Here is a 17,492-nt window from a genome sequence, read left to right on the forward strand (position 1 = left end):
TGCGGCTCGCTCCGAGCGGCCGCTCTCAGCGTAGGTACTCTGTGCCGCTCGGCAGTCACTGTCCCTCGCATCGCTGCCCTGCCCGACGTGGCCCGGGGTTGGGCTTTGTGCACCCCACGCAAGGGGCATGTGTTATTGCTGCTGTTTGCCATCTCCTTATTCCACTCTGAATGGGAGTTGTGCTGCTGCTATGGCTATCGTCGGTCTGTGAGCACTGATCTGGGCAGCCTGGCACGGGGACAGCACCTCCTGGCAGCACAGAGAGGTGTCTGAAAGAACCGCTGATATGACGGGGCAGGGCACAGCACACAAGGGTGAAGTAGTAGTATTAAAAGATAGGAAGACAGCTTCTAGGAAAACAAGAAGGAACGGCCCTCCTGAGAGCGTGCCACTTGTGTTGGGTCAGGCAGGGGTCAGGCACGGGACAGACGTGGACCTTTGTGTCTCCAGCGCAACATGGTGTGGGGACAACGCAGCTCTCATCCCATGAGCTGTTGTGTGGCAGCCCAGGGCTCTTGAGCAGGCAGGATCCACCCATAAGTGCGCGTGAGCACCCAGCTCCCCAAAGCACCCGAGCTGCTAATGGTGTCTTGGTGCACCAAATTGGTGCATGTATGTGTACAGATGGGTATGTTCATATTGTGCTGTGTGATGTGTGGGTTTTTTCCCCCCTTTCTCCATTACCACATGCCACCATGCTGACATGATGTGTCACATCCTGCCCTCTCTGATTTCAGAGTTCAGACCTGAATTGAACTCAGTGAGATCCAAAATGTGGCCCATCAGCCCTAAGGCCACTACCCTATAGATGCACTATGGCTCCAGCCCCTCACATCCATGCAGTCCCTGCCAACAGAGAGCCAAAGACAGCAGCTCTGCTGCCACTTTGTTCCAGCCAATCGCCACTCCTTTGTTTGTGCTGCCAGCAGCGTCAGACCCAGGAAGAGGGTTGGTACTGCATAATTGCATTTTCTGTAATCCATAACACAATTCAGTCTTCAAATGCAACATGTGCTTTTGATCATACAAGTAATTAAGTAGGATAGGTGAAAAATTATGGGAAATAACAGCACAACTCCTAAAATGGATAATTCTCCCGATGCAGTTTTATGATGGACTTACAACAATGTAAGTCCAATGAGACCATCTCTTCAGCCCCATTTTAGGATGTCTCCCGCACAGCTTTTCAGGCTTTGGTGAACTCCAGCTGCTCAGCATGGTTTGGTGAATCACAAACCCATTTGAGACACCGTAGCGTGTCAGTATTCATGGCACGTGCCCTTCTGTGTCCTTGCACCCAATGCCAGGAGGCCACCGGGAAAGCAGCAGGAAGGGATTCATAGCATTTGAGAATGGATTTAGTCACGCACATATGCAGGACATCCTGCATTGCCACTAAATCCCAACATTGCTGTGGCCTCAGCAGGCTGCTCCTAACACTTGTACAAGCCCACCAAAGTGCCCCAGTTTCATGCCTCCACAGGACACCCTCCCCACTTGCACAGAGCCCCACTTCCCACACTGAGGCACAGACAGCAAGGGGTGGAAGAGAAGTCACCAGTCCCGGAGCCGCACAGCTGGGCTGATGCTCCAAGGATGACAAGTCAAGATCAGGCATGACTCACCTCCTGCTCACTGCCATGGAAACTGAATAATGAGGCACAGTGCTCATTGTTCTGCTCACCTCACCGGGTGCCTAACTTAGCCCTCCAGCCTGGCGGGATGCTGCCCCAGGGCCCTGACTGTACCTGGCAGTCACCAGAGTGCTGAAAAGGATTAAAGAGAGGGTATTCTATGACTTTATAGAAATCTATGATAAACAAGTTTATGACTTCATAGAAATCTATGAGAGATAAACAAGTTTAACAGTCAGAGAGGTCAGAAGTAAACAGATGGGCTTCTCATTTTCAAGAAAATGAGTGTTGGACTCCTGGTAACAACAGCCAGCAGAACAGAAACTTGTGATGGAGTCCAATGGTGACCTTGGGAGGCCACAGAAATGGCCGATAACCAGCCAAAGACAATAATGACCAGAAGAAAAAAAAACACGTATTGCAGGAACACACTGGGACAAAGCTGCTATTCCTCTGGTCCCCACGTCAGGTCTGGCAGCATGCAGGAAGCATCAAGTTTCACTGCCCAGGTGCCACAATGCCTGCATCCCACCAGGCCCCACCGAAATAGCCCTGCAATGCAGTGACATGCTGTGCTGAGCACACGCCTCTGAGGAAACCTCCATGTCCCCCTCACCGTCTGTGGACAGAGGCAGTGACTCATGGTGAAGCAGAAGGCACTGCTCATTTGGGTTCTGCTCCTGGGTGCTCATTGGCATGAAATAATGGTAACGAATAGAGCTGCCTTCTGCATTCAGGCTCTCTTAATTCAGAGCCCCTTGCTTTTGCGCTCTCTGCTCCTCTTGTGTCACTGAGCTCAGCAGTGTCATTCCAGCCAATTTCCTGCAGAGGTGAGGCCAGCACCAGGCCTCATCCATGTCCCTGCCATCACTTGGGCTGCTCCTTGGCCCCATAACTCAACTTGTGAGCTTGTCTGAGTTAAATCTGGTGGAAAGATAGAGGTCACAAAAGTAATTAAGATCCTTAATTAAGTGATTAAGCTTCATAAAATAATTCATTTGAGATAGAAGAAAGTGGGGCTGTTCGCCTACAGGTTCAACTCAGAGACCTGTTGAATTCTGCTGTCAGACTTCAGATCCCTTCAGATGCTGACGACCCACCTTCATGAAGAGAGCTGTAAACAGAAGGCAGAGAAATTTGTGTGGCTGTTTGCTGGAGTAGCAGAAAGTCTCAGCACTCAATTGAAGTAAGTACAAAGTTCAGTCAGTTCCGGGGCGCAGACTGCAATAGCTGATGCTCTCGGAGGCAGCTGCTCTCTTGGGACCACTAAATCCTGCTGGTGGGTCATGGCCCCAGGCTCCCACTGTCCAGCAAGCGGCCCATAGGCAGGAAAGGACAGATTTAATAAAAATGAGTTGCCCTGTAGTGACATCATGTCACTACATGTGACAATGTTTAAGCATATCAAAGAAGGGAATGAAAAATCCTCCTTTGAGAGAAACTAATGGCAGAAGAATGGTAAACAAAACCAAAAAAGTCACCCAAAATCTAATACAGAGGGAAATTTCGCTCAGCACTATTCATGAATATACACAAGATAAAAAATGATTTCTAAGTAATTACCATGTGTTCTACATTCACACAGCCTTGCACGTTTACAGTGCTGAGAGAAGTAACTTCTGTTTACCCCAATAGCCTTCATAAATGCCCACATGCCCGACAAAATGCGTTTTTCCCAGGAGTAATTTCTTCCCACATCTGTCTTCCTGCTGCCTCTTGTTCACAGTTGAGACAAATTCACAACACAGTCCCAGGTAAGGAAGGATTTATTCGATCAGCCATTGGCTGCGTATCAATTATTCAACACTGACACCATTACCATCTTTATTTATTTGTTTGTTTGTTTTTAAGAAAACCTTCATTCCGTGGTAAAGGCTACATTTTTTTTTTTCCCATTTATACTACTTGTAGCATTTATATTGCAGTGCCTGCAAGCTCTCTATTGCAATCATTAACAAAGTGTCCCCACCCAATGGGCACTATCCCTCCATTCCCTGAGCTACTGAGGTCACTCACGAATCCATGCCATGCTCAGCAGCAGGGCAGGGGGCTTGGTGCCCCTGTCACACTTTGAGTTGCGGAGTATCCTGCCTCCCTAGGAAGGAAATGCAGCTCGTTGCAACAATACTTATTGAAACTTCAGTTTCAAGCAAACAGTGAGGTCAGACTTTCCTTGTCACTAGCAACTTCTGATAATACCAGCTCTGGGAAGTTTGCTGCTCTAACAATGCTGCATTGAATAGGCATATATATATCTATACACAGAGTGAAGCAGAACCCTGGCTATGTAGCAGGCATGGATGTGTGTGCTAAATCCCCTCTAAAGATTGGAAATGTGAAAAGCAGCATCATTTTCTGGAAGGCACAGTCAGTGCTGTGCTTCACAGAATAATGCTTATTGCAGTGACACGGCAAGAAAGTAGCCAAAGCGACCTTTGGAAAACCAAATGTATAGATCTGACCCATATGCTGGCTGGTTACACAGAGGAAAAGCTGCCAGACTGCTTTGCAAGTATAGACAGTAATGCAAAACAAAATATAGATTTTATTTCATTTTTCCTAATCAAATGAAAGTCCAAACGTTCTTCAAGCAGCCAAAAAGCAACAGCGCAATTTGCTGGAAGTACTGATCAGCTGGAAACCTCTTTTGGATAATCCAAAACCCTTTGTATTCTTGTTTCACATACATAACTTTTTCCTACAAAATGAGCTAATGGCATGGTCACCTAAAATGTTTAAATGTTTCAAGCTGAAAGCATGCCAGCTGTGAAAACTGGAGGAGGAAAAGCCAAATAGTTTTCTGGCACTGCCAGCTCATTTTTGGCTGGAGAACCCTGCTTTGGGTCTGAAGAGCATCGCTCTCTCCATTTGTGCCAGTAGCAGAAGTGTGCTGCACAGGGAAGTGCAAAGCATGGGAAATCCAGGTCTGAACAGAACAAGAAAGACAGCTATTGGAGAGGGTCGCGAGGAGAGCCATGAAGATGATCAGGGGTTTGGAGCACGTCCCCTATGAAGACAGGCTGAGGGAGCTGGGCTTGTTCAGCCTGGAGAAAAGGCGGCTGTGGGGTGACCTTATTGCAGCCTTTCAGAACGTAAAGAGAGCCTACAAACAGGAGCAGAATCAACTCTTTGAAAGGCTAGATAACAGCAGGACAAGGGGAAATGTTTTTAAGTTGAGGGAGGGAAGATTTAGGTTGGATGTCAGGAGGATGTTCTTTGCTATGAGAGTGGGGAGGTGCTGGACCAGGCTGCCCAGAGAGGTTGTGGATGCCCCGTCCCTGGAGGTGTTCAAGGCCAGATTGGATGGGGCCCTGGGCAGCCTGGTCTAGTATTAAATGGGGAGGTTGGTGGCTCTGCCTGGGGCAAGGGGGTTGGAGATTCATGATCCTTAGTGTCCCTTCCAACCCTGGCCATTCTGTGATTCTGTGGAAGTGATGCTGGGATCTGCTCTTTCTGCGTGTTCCCCCAGCCCACAGCAGCCATTTCCAGCTGCAGAGGAATCCAGCAGCCCCAGGCTCCTTCCTGTCACTATTCAAGGACACACACATGAGTAGCACAGAGGAGATGCCATTAATAATTCTGCTGCTTTCTGTCAGGAGCTTCCAGAGGAGCTGTAAAGTTGGGATGCCTGAAGTTAGCAGGGATGTTAATCAACTCATTGATCCCAAGAGGTATTTCTCCAGTCGCAATTTCACCCTCCACTAAACTCTTCAGTTTTATGGCTAAAATCTCCCTGCTTTTCCACAACAAGAAAGTTGTCCATCACAACAGGAGCTGTTCAGCAGAATACCGCCATGCACCTGGCTCATGTGTCTCCTGCTGCTGTAAGGTCTGCCTCCAAGCACATCACTCACTGACATTCTGCAATTTGTACTTCTTCCACTGTGACTTACACAGGTCCAGCCCTTATGTTGCCAGTCTTGAACTACTTTTCTCTCCAAGTTTAGGAAGTCAAAGCCTGCTCTTAGACTAGATTTTCTATGGATTTTCCACAGCATGGGAACAGATTTTTTTTTTTTAACAGTGTTCTGTTTTCTTACTTTTCAGTACTGTGGCTCAGCAATTGCTTCTTCACTTGTTTAGCATACAAAACTTAGTATACAAGTGTGGTAGTACTTAGACAAAGGAGCTCAAAGGACTTGCCTAGGGTTCTGAAACCTTGTTCAGGACAGACAGAGCAGCTCCACTCAGCAGAGCAGTTGCTACAGCTGGAAGAGGCGGTTTTTTGGCTGGCTTCAGGATGATTCTTAGAGAACAACTGCCAACAGCTGGGATGTGGGCAGACATCCCAGCAGATTGCACAGCATAAGCTGGTGCACCTCTGGGAAGAGGTGGCAACAATTTAAGAATCCTTTTTCCTCCTGGACAGAGGCATGCAAACCTTCAAAACATTTGGGCTAGTTAGCACGTAAGGAACACAATGCAAATTTGCTATGCTCCTATTTACAAAAGGGTCCAAAGGAGTGGGCCCTGGAGACAACAAGGGCTGCTCGTGGGACACAGGACTCTCCTCCAGTGGCTGGATATGCACAGAGCAGGATGTACACAGCCCATTCATACTGCAAACACTAATCCCACATCCTGCAGCCTGGGCCCAGTTCTGCTACTGAGCTGAAGATGACATCTCACCTCTGTGTACTTCTCTTCCTGCTGTAGTTGGGGATAAAGCCCTTGAAGTTATCATCACATCCATGACTTGTAGGCTCACCTTAAGGAGACATCATTGCAACACAAAAAACATTCACCAGGAAAGGATTAAATCCAGCCCAGCAGTTGAGGAAGCCATTGCAAAAGTGCCAGGACAGGGGAGATTAAGTTGCATGGCCCATTGAGATTGGAAGTTGTAAAAGCCCAACAAAAAGCGACTGATACTTTTTCTTCTGTTTTGACATTGCTAAAATTGCTCCAGACAGATCTAGAACTGCAGCATTGCACCTAGATGTAAGGAAATTATATTGTTTGATGAAGGCTGAATAAAAGGACTGGTTCTTAGGAATCTCTTAAAAACAAAGATGGACACACTATAGAAGTAAGAGAAGCACAAGCTAAGGAACCAAGAGATGCATGAGGTAAACTACTCATGCGTCTGTCCCCAGCATTGCAAGATCCCTCACAACGCATTAAGCATTTGAAAACCAATATGCTTTTGTTTCTCAGAGAGCAATCTAAAAATAAAATATTAACTAAGCATAACATGCTAAATACATGAGCTGAGGTCACTTGCTGGTGGATGAGAATGGGCTTTAGGATAGCTGGGGCACAGGAATATTTATAACTGCAGCCGGATCCCTGAACCTGTCGGTCACTGTGAAAGTGTCCTCCCGTGACAGCAGGACTCGAGCAGTGCCAGGACTGCAGAGCTTAACATGTGACTGATGGCAGGATCTAGGCAGGAATGCTCATGAAAAGGAACTATCATGCCCTGATCCCACAGGCAAAGCCACATACAAATTCCCAACCCAAACACTTCAGCATCCTGCATTGCATTTCTGGTGTTTCACAGGAGCCAAGCCACAGTATGATTGCTCTCTGTAAAGTCCTTTCCTCTCTAAGCTAATTTGTTCTGTAAGGTGCCTGGAGAAGAAAAATAGAAAAACACGTAGATTATTATTATATATGCTCTTATGGGACTCAATCTAGGAGACAGTTTATAAAGTCTAAATAAACTCATAAACTAAGAATAGCAAACAACACTCAAGCTTGACTGTATTAAAATCAAGCTATCAAAGCGTGAATACCCTCTGCAACTTTACTACAAATCACAATGGAAATTATACCTCCAGCACCCCATTTTCCATTCCTCCATGTGCTTCAGGCAGTACCCAGCCCTGAGATCCCAGCACTGCATACTGTGACTGCCGGGCAATTAATGTGTGCTGGCACTCTGCCACCGAGGTTTGAGGATAAAGACAGTACCAGTGCTTCAGAGAACATGCTGTGATGTAATGTCCTCAGAGCAAACTTGGCCCAATTGAACAGCTGGATGCATTCTGCAAACAGTAGGAGGGCAGGGTGCTGTACTCGTGGCCGGTAGCACGCGTGGCCTTGCTCCAGGCAGCCCTGCTATTCAATTGCCTCATAAGTATCAGAAAACCACTTTCTTTCTTTCCTTCCACAGAAAAATAATTGCAGAGGTACAAAAAAAAAAAAAAGGAAAAGAAAATCACCAATTTTCCAGAAAAGAAGTGCTACAAAGCCTAGAGAAGCCTGCCTATATTAAGGCAGAGAGACAAGCCCAAAGTCAGCATTTGTGTACATTTTGGAAAACATAATCTGTCTGTGGCCTTCTGCCACTGAAAACATTTCAGTTACATTTCATGGTGGCATTTAGTACTTCAGCGTACTCCAAGTATTACAAAGCATGGGTTTGGAAAAGCATCCATCTGCCAGAATGTAGCTCTGATCATCTACCCGCAGGTGCCTCACCCCAAGCAATCAGAATTGTCTGAGCGCTTACCAAAAGAATAAGAAGCTTAAATACAGTCACGGCTGCATTGTCCCCACAGCTCCAAACATGGGCTGCTGCTGCTGCTATGACATAGCTGGAGGGAGCCAAGTTCTGATCAAAGCATTGGTGGGTTCTGTAGATCTCATCTCCAGCATCATTTTCCCAGGTACTGGAGATGTAACCTTTAAAGGCACAGAAGTACAACGCTTGTGAATGGTAAATATTATTGTAAAAGTAGATGGATTACAGCAATTAAAAACTCAAAACTTTGTACAGATATACACATGTATCCACATAACTTAAAAACATGTATGTTGTTCCCAAATTCTGCAATACACAGGTATGTTTCAGGGACACTTCAGCACTCCTTCAAAACAGATGGGAGTCAAAGTGATGGCTTTATTTATCTGCCTTTGTAACTGTGATTTGCCACACAAGTCATTTACCTTTTGATTTAATCCAGACATCTTCAAGCTCGAGTGCCCCAAAATGGGAAACTTTATTGGTAACTGGAGATTCTCCAAGAGGACTTTTTACTCAGGCCTTGTATTGGACATACAGTTGAGCACATCAGTGGACATGTGCTGTGGAGGCCTCAGCGCAAGCCCCTGGCAGCAGATAGAGCTACCTTACCTCCATCACAGCCTTCCAGCACTGCTGAAGGTTTCCAGGAGCTCAGCTGCCACCAGATGAATCTGTCAGAGGGCACAGCAGCTGAGGAGATGACTGGCTTGCTGACAGAGGCCAAGGCACAACAGCTTTGCTGCGTCGTGCTGCTCACGCACAGCAAAGTACAAGCAGCCAGCATCCGAAGGCAGAGCTCTAAAAACAAGTCTTTTCCTTTCGACCTAGATCTGCTTGGGTGGAAAGGGCAGCTTCCAACAGCAGCAGTGACTGGACACCAATGATTGTCTCCTGAATCCCTGACCATATGTAGTGATCAGAAACAGAGAGAGTTGCTAAGGAAACACAGAGATATACTGGAGGAGACATTATTTGGACCTGAAACCCAGTTCCTCCAAAGGAACTGGTCCCATGGTTATGAAAGAATTAACATGTACAAAAAGCATCAGAAGGAAGTGCCAAGTATGGTTACTCACTATTTCCCAACTCTGTGTTGAAAGAAAGGGGCAGGAGAAGGGAACAGAGACAGAATCTGCACAGCAGGAAGAGTTGCTGTTAAGTTTTTGGATACCTACTGGGCTACAATATATTAGCGCTACTGAGAAGGGAAAGGCTTTCACTATGGATTTAGTCAGAATTCTGCTTCTGAAAGCAGCTACGTCAGAGCTCAAGGAAGCCTACTGCCCATGTATACTTGAAGAGTCAGGTAAAGCCCCATTAGTTAGAACCTGTGAACCTAAGATGAAGCCATTGAACCTGTTCTTTCCAGCATCTTTCTTTGTCAAAGTACAGCTTGGAGCTTCCTGCAGGTATTGTATGTCCCTTACTAACAAGGTAAAGGCATTGGATGGCAGCCTGAGAAAACATCTTCAGGGCAAGACATGAGTTTGTTCTGGGGGAAAGAAGAGTACAAGGAGCATGAAATGTCAGCCCCTCAGTGAAGGAGACGTGAAACATTTCCCCTTTCTCCAAGGGAGCAGGAGGACATAAACAGTAATAAAAAGACTTCCTGACAAATCAGAAAAAGTGTAAGTGGAGCATTAAAGAGCAATAACAAAAGCACCACCTCAAGGCAGTCCACTGAGAGAGAAGTAACAGGGATGAACCATACCTGCTTTTCCTGTGTGGCTGAGAACACAGCAGCCACCAGAAGAGGAGAGTAAGCTCTATGAGCACCACTACACCATGGAGAGTCAGGTCTGCTTTGCATACACAGCACATTCAAATGTTTTAAAGCACAGCAGCACAGAGAAGTGGGAATTTTTCCGTTTCACTGTCAGTTAAGTTTAGCAAAGGCCTTAGGTTTGCAAACTCAGGGGAAAATTGGTAACTGACTGAAATATACAAACAACTCTGCAATAAACTGAAGTTATGCTCCCATTCACTTTACACAAACTCAAAATTCTACTTGTGGTGCTAAGGGGAAGCTATTGAAGGAAACAGCCCTGCAGAAAGACCGATAGGAATGAACAGCTGAGAGTAGGTTGGGGACAGTGACAATTTAAATTGCATCTGTCACAGCGTGTCCAGCTCCCTGTGCCCCCCAGAGTAGTCACATTCAAGTCAAGGGGCACTATTCATGTGAACAAGAACTCACTCAACTGTTTGTGCAACCTGCTGGTCAATACCTCTTGGGACTAGAGAGATGCAGGGACACCAAAGTACAATCACCCAGTCTCAGACAAGTCTGCTGCTGCTCAGTTCCTTACTGTGTTCAGCGCTTTGGGACAGGAAGGGCCAAAACCTTTATGGAACAAGAAATGTTTCTTTGATCCAGCAGCAAGAGCTAGGAAGAAGCAGCAGCTCATGTATGAACTCTAAAGTATTAACAGGCATTTTAAAAATACTATTTTCATATTTCAACCAAACAAAAAATCCCTTCAAACTGGTCAGTCCCCTACCACCATCCATACTGCAGATAACACCTGTTGTTGCCATCTCTAAGGCAAAGTAACCACTACAGGCAAAGAAAATCCACAAGTGCATAGCAAGTATTGTTTACACATACAGGTCTCACTGCTACAAAACAAGTTAGTGCAAATATGGCCAGAAACGCTGCAGGAGCGGCAAACCTCATCTTTCGGTTTTTCCCAACCTCTTCACTCCCACCCCCCATCTCTGTTCCAATACGTTTTTCTCTAGATATGGATGCATGGATTCGAAGTCAAAATTCTGTTAAAAAAAAGGATCGCTACCAAGGACAGTAAGGATGCTTTAATAGGCTTTACATCATTAGAATAAACATCCTAATTAAAGAACCATACAGTTTATATACACTCTTCTTATGTTACTTACACACCAATAAACATTTGCAATGGACAGAGACCAGGTACCATAGTGGCTGCATCTGCTGAAAACGCTCAATCGGGTTGTCATGCCAAAACCAAGTTCTTTTGCGTTCTCTCCAGCAACTTGTCCAAATAAATCAGTGGTGGCAGAGCCGTATACCCCCAAAATAAGTGTCAGAAACTCAAAATACTTTGAAAAATGTGTCATTTTATTTGTACACTTTGAAAGTTGTACATAGAAACTTATAATACAGTCCTGTAAATTTACTCATTGCTAGAAGAACTGACTGGGAGAGGGGAAGGGATTTATTGATTGATCATCAAGAAGTTAAAGGGGATAAACAAAAAACACAGGCAAAAATTTAAAAAGTTATGGAACTCTTTTGTTGTTGTTTTGTTTTTAATCCCCAGTACAAATTTTATAAATACAAAACAAATTCACAAATTACTTTGAATGCTAAATAAATATCTACTTAATAAACTCGGACTGAATACCTCCAGCCAGCACTGGTACAGTACTTAAAAAGATATGTTCCTTGTACTCATTCATGTGTAGTGTCGAGAAGATATGCTCAAACAAGTTTTAAACATACACAGTTTCTTCAACTGCGCTACAGCAGAAGATTTTATCTGAGTTGATAAAGCCCTCAATACCACAGTTCTTACAATATCTAGAGGATGAAACAAGATCATTTGGTGCAGGAAAAAAAAACAACGTATTTCTAGAAGATATTTGGACACATGAATGTATTAAAAATGTACAAAACCTCTGTAAACCAGTACTGTATCCAGTACAGCTATCAAAATTATTAGACACTGAATAAAACTGTAGCAAAGGTAATCTTTCCTACGTTCTCCTGAGTGCTTAATATTACATTGAGAATATAGTGCAGGCCACACTTCAAGGTGGTTAAACAGTTGTTATTGCTTTATACAGGTATGATGACTGCATGATTTAACATTTCATTTCATGAACATCGCAGATTCCCTCAAAAAATCCTTTGGAAGGCAGAGGTTAGATTCGTGACTTCTTGACCACGGGCGCGGCATGGTCCACATTACCAGATGTGATAGGAAGTCCCAGCTTTTGAGCCTGGATGTGGAAAAAAGCCTGAAGTCTAGTTCCAGCTTTTGCTTCACTTGTGTTACGAGGGTTGTATTCAAAGCAGTTTGAAAACATCAGCTCAATGTCTTCAATAAATTCCGCTAGTAAATAAAAAAAGTAAATAAATGAACTTAGTGCATCTCACATCATCAGATAGCAGCATCATTGAGGAGAATGACACCACTCAACAAGTAGAGAGTTCCCAACACAGATTCTTTACACATGCATCAAGTATGTACCATGTGTTAGTGAAGTAAACATTCTTAAAACTCCCATGATAATCAACAGAAAGATTACAAATCAGGCAATAACAACTGAAGCTTTTCCAGATATTTCACTGATGTCACACACTGACATCAAAAGCTTCAGGAATTACCAGCAGTATCTCAGCAGCTCATTTCTTATCCATCTGCACATCACACACTTTGGTAGTTAAAGATGTAACACTTGTTAAATACAGAGCAGTAAAAGTTCTTTCAAAAAAAATCCAAACAATTCAAATCCTGACACAGCTTTATTTTAGGATGAGAATTTATCTTGCAGAGAGAACAGGGTTCATTACCTCTTTCAATGCGTGATACTTACATGCTAGCTTGTATTCACATTTATTCACCTTTTCACGAATTATATTTAAGGCAATAGGTTTTTTGATGATATCATAATAGTCTGGTACCTTTAAAAAAAAAAAGTAAAGCATTTTATTCCTACAAAATAAATGGAAGCTTAAATTCTACTTAATTTGAAAGAAAATGAAGAAAGAAGTAAATCACGCATTAGCAGAAAGCATTTTGATTTTGAACAAACAGAGGAGTCCAAGGAACCACCTCTCTTTCCTGATGTTAATATCAGTGTGCAGATATTGCTTTTCCATTTTTTCTATCATTAAAGTTGCCAGCAACTTTAATTAATCACAGCAAACGTTAGCCAGTAATTCAACACATAAATCCAATCCTCAATACTTTGCAAACAACTGTAAGATCCAAAATTGCACGACTAGATAAACAGTATGGTATTAATGCTACTCCAATTGGTTGAGAGCAAAAACAATGTCCCAGATTTTAAAAGTTTCATTTTCCTGTAACATATTACAATATTAAAAGTCCCTTAACCATGAATAAGGGCCGTTTTTGTTCCACTACTGTTTACCTTTTTGCAGTATTCCTTGAAATTTCATTAAGTTATATTGAAAAAATGATAGTGAACCTTTCAGTATCAAGCAGGATGCAGTGTGCAAGTACAAGAGATATAGAGCCACTTAGCGCAGCAATTGCGTGGTAAGTGGTAAAGGACAAAATGAGCTGCTTAACCCTTAAGGATACTGATCATTTGGATCACAGATTCTGAATTCCAAACAAGCACTGAGGTTAGAGTGCCTTTGTTTTTGTTTTACCCACAGAGCACAGGGGGGAGGGGAGGAACAACAACAGTATCTTCTTAAGAGCACATTATGTTCTGGATTTGACTTTGTTATACAAAACAAATATCCCCCCATGCATCACTGAAAATATTCTAAAGCCTAGTTCTCTTTTATTGCCTGAAACTTTACCATATTGAGTACAACCTACAAATGAACATAGGTTGAAGAATCTGTACAGAAACAGAATTAGATGAACAAGTTTTTCATTCCTTTCCCTCTTGGAATGCTGTTTACGTTAAAACAAAGAATTTTCTCTTTCTGGCTTGCTTGACACTCATCAGTTGATATACTTTCCACAGAGTCCTTAAGCACAGTGAGAAATTAAACCCAATAATTCCAGCATGATTAAGGAAAAGTAGGACTCATGAATTTTTCTTCCTCAACTGTCTGAATTACCCTTTAGTGATGTATTCAGGCAAATTGGAAAGCACCAAATTTCAGCATTCTTTTCGATATCAGAATTAAATTGAACTCTTCATTCTTCCTTAAGGAGTTTCCTTGCATTCACCACTCTTGTACTTCCCAATGCAATTCCACTACTCTAGCAGGCAGATACTTCTCTGGAATTCATTCAAAATCCTTCCCTCTGCTCCAGCATCTTTAATTCACATTTGTAGATCATTCTTTTTGTCCAGATACATTAAGCCTTCCAGCTCCCCAGCATCTGCAACTCAAGTTTCAATTCTTCATTTACTAGTTACTACTGCTAATTTTAATAAACACTGAGTACTAGCTCCAGCAAAATGACTATAGCTGTTGTCAGCACAGAGTTGCTCCAGAGAGGCTGAAGAGGACTGGCACTTTTTAAGGTTGAATAGATCCAGCAGTGACAAGAAATTGACGAGCCAGTGCAATCTGTGGAAAATCAGATGTACTTTGGGAACTTTCACTAAGTAAATGCTGCTTTAGAGGCTTGTATCTACTCTACTGTCAAGTCTACATGAGAAGGAAATTAAATTAAGAACTGAGCTAAGAAATTACCTTTTTACTGCATTATAATTAATGTCAGAATGAAGTTGTTCCTACCTTGTTATTTTATTGCAGGCCTGTTCTGAAAATATCTTTGCACAAACTGCGCATAAATTCAATTAATTAATAACCATAAAGCTTACCCATAGCAGTGCACTGCTCTGTTTGTTTTCTCAAGTCAAACATTTCACTTTTTAAATTCTTGATATCAAGCATAATTAAAATTTTGCACAATATCATGTAATTCCAAAAATTTCTTGCATCAGCTATTTGAGCTGAAGCATGAGAGTTTTCCTGAATCTCAATGTACTTCCTGCATGGGCGATGCTATGAAGTCCAAGTTTTACTGACAGCAAATAAGATTGTCAAATGTTATCATTACTTCTACAGTTCTATAAGTTACCTGGATTTTGGAAACCAGTTTCATAAAAGGCCAGCTGTCATCATGTCGTACCAGTTCCACAACAAGTTGTTCAAATGCAGAGAGTTCATGGACTCCTCCTTGACGTCCTGAACTTCTCCTGTTCAATGAGGTCTGAGGAGATGACTCTGCAGGAAAAAAAAAAACAAAAAACAAACACCATACCTCACCAGATGAAAATGAGTGTGACAAGTAAAAATTAAAAAAAAAAGTGAAACCACATTATCTTAGTTAGTAAAAAAAAAAAAAAAAAAGATTTGGCAGGTAGAAAGATGCACTGCAAAAGAGTTCTCAGTCCCTGCATCACAGGAAATGGAGGTAAGACATACAGATTTTTCCTCCTGCTTGGCTGCCTCATCTTACATCCTACCCACTGTAAGCAGGGGCAGATCGCAAGAACAGCCATGTTACACCAGGAGAGAAAAAAAATATATATAATCCACATTTAAGTTACAAAATCCTGAAATTTAAAGAAAGAGTATTATTTAATCCTTAGACTTCTGTCTAGAACAACAGCATATGTTGATTTTCCTTCTGTGCTACTTAAAAAAAAATTGTTTCTGCTGAAGTGTTCAATAGCAGTTTCTTGTCTGAAAAACTAACAGCTCCTGCTTTGGGACACGTTAGGTACTGAAACCACCAAACTTACAGTTTGGCTTCAGGAATTAACGAGGTTACGGTCTTATTATTAACCACTAATGTCTCTTTTTTCTGAATAAAATACTAAGCACGAGGGTGCTTTTCCTGGGTTCCTTTTCAATTAATTGCATTAATTTTGGAACGACTTTTTCCACTGATTTCAATTTTAGAACAATTTGTTAAACACAGAAAAGCCTTCTTAGAGGAAAAACAGAGTAAGCCACCTGTTCATAACTTACTTTAACAAAAACTCTATTCGGTCAGGTTTTATTTGTTTTCAAGAGAAGTCATGAGGATAGTTACACAGAATAAGCCCAGAAACTCCCAATGGTGAAGGACAGAAATGGTGTAGAATACAAGGCAGCCACACTGGAGTGCAAGCTGCTTTACACTCTTCAGTCTCACACCACGTCATTTTGGTTTGTAAAAGGTACTGCAGCTTTTCAAGCACTTCTCTGCAATCAAATAGCTGGTATTAGCTTCACAAACAAGGACACTGTTGGTCCTGTATCAGAAAGATGACATTTGTTATCTCATAGCAGTCTGTTGTTGTATTTGTAAATTCCTAATGTCTCTACCTTACCCACATTTAATAAAAGCATACAAACTCTAAGAAGATATTCATATGGTTTCAGGAAAGCATGCAACTTTCACATTTTCTGTATACCACGCTCATATTATGTGCAAATACAAAGTTTCAAACATGAGTATCTTCTTGGCAAATGGCTAATTTGTTCTTTAAATTACCAGGCATTTTTTAACATTCCCTTCTGTCATTGTAAAAGAAGGGAATGTTTTGCTGTGACAAAAATGCCTTCAACCATCATTTCTCACTGCTTCTAGTTTTCTTCACTCTATCACACAATTTTAGCAATCAACTGAACTTTGTTTTCATTCTGGACTAAGACATTTCTCTAACCTGTGGATTGTCGTTTCCTGCCTCTTCTCTTGGGCTCACTAACAGGAAGAGAAAGCTTTGGAGCAGCAACTGGGTATTTTCTAACCCGTTCATTAGAGTCTGTAGAATCAATGATTCTAAATCCAAGAGAATCAGAAGGACTATTTTCCAGTGCGTTATCAGCATTCTTTCTTCCTCTTCGTCGTCTTCGAGGACTGATTAACTCCACAAATACATCTGCTTGTAACGAACTTTGGCTCTGACGAGTGGTCCGGCTGCTAAGTCTTAAAGTAGGTTTTGTCACTGATGGAGGGGCTGATTTTACCTTCCTTAACCCCCTTCTGGTCACTCTAGAAGATCCTGCTTGCTTAGGTGTATTTTGCTGACTCCTGGAAGCATATCTTGCCTGACGCTGGATGTTCCGACTTGAGAAAGGATTGTTGAGTTTGGCCGCTCTCATTTTTAATGGAAATTTGACCTGTGGTCTTCTGTGCTTTGAAGGGCTTAAAAAAAAAAATTATATTTATCCCAAGATTCCGTTCTCCTCTTTGTTCTCAGTTTTCTAATTCAGCATTTAAAAAATTCCCAACAACCCAAGGCTAGTAGTGAACAGGCTTTCACTAATGCAGTCACCCCACTACCAGTCTTTTAAACACTACTCTGAATTCATTTAATTAAATGAATTAAATATTATGTGCAACACATTAAAGAAATGATCAGAATTTTGATCACCCTTGCAGCTAGTGCAAAGTGAATGTATTACATGGACACCACCTACCATTTTCTTAAACTGGCTGCTCATTTTTAACAATAACTGCAACTACTAGGAGTTTTGAACTTTATTAGCTAAGAAATAAATTGCGGTTCTGAAAAGTTGCAAATACAAGTTAAGCAGTAGTCAGAGTCTGTAACTAATATTCACAACTTTCCAGCCATTAAAAAGAGAACAGAAAGATCCCAGAGACAAATTTAATTCTCAAGAAGATGAGATTGAACTGTATCGAGGTTTTGTTCAGTCAATTCAAATAACTGTACTGAAGAGACAAAAA

General features: G+C 42.4%; 1 protein-coding gene across 1 annotated transcript in view; it reads right to left on the bottom strand.

Moving 5' to 3' along the window:
• Positions 1 to 11,182: 11,182 nt before the first annotated feature.
• BAZ1A (bromodomain adjacent to zinc finger domain 1A) overlaps positions 11,183 to 17,492 on the bottom strand; it is a 52,079-nt gene continuing 45,769 nt past the window's right edge. Inside the window, 4 exon segments of the mRNA XM_031553768.1 lie at positions 11,183 to 12,200; positions 12,685 to 12,772; positions 14,889 to 15,034; positions 16,465 to 16,946. Of these exon segments, the coding sequence (XP_031409628.1) occupies positions 12,010 to 12,200; positions 12,685 to 12,772; positions 14,889 to 15,034; positions 16,465 to 16,946 (907 nt within the window). The 3' untranslated portion in view covers positions 11,183 to 12,009.

This window comes from Meleagris gallopavo, chromosome 5 (assembly GCF_000146605.3).
Source record: "Meleagris gallopavo isolate NT-WF06-2002-E0010 breed Aviagen turkey brand Nicholas breeding stock chromosome 5, Turkey_5.1, whole genome shotgun sequence".
NCBI classification, from domain to species: Eukaryota; Metazoa; Chordata; class Aves; order Galliformes; family Phasianidae; genus Meleagris; species Meleagris gallopavo.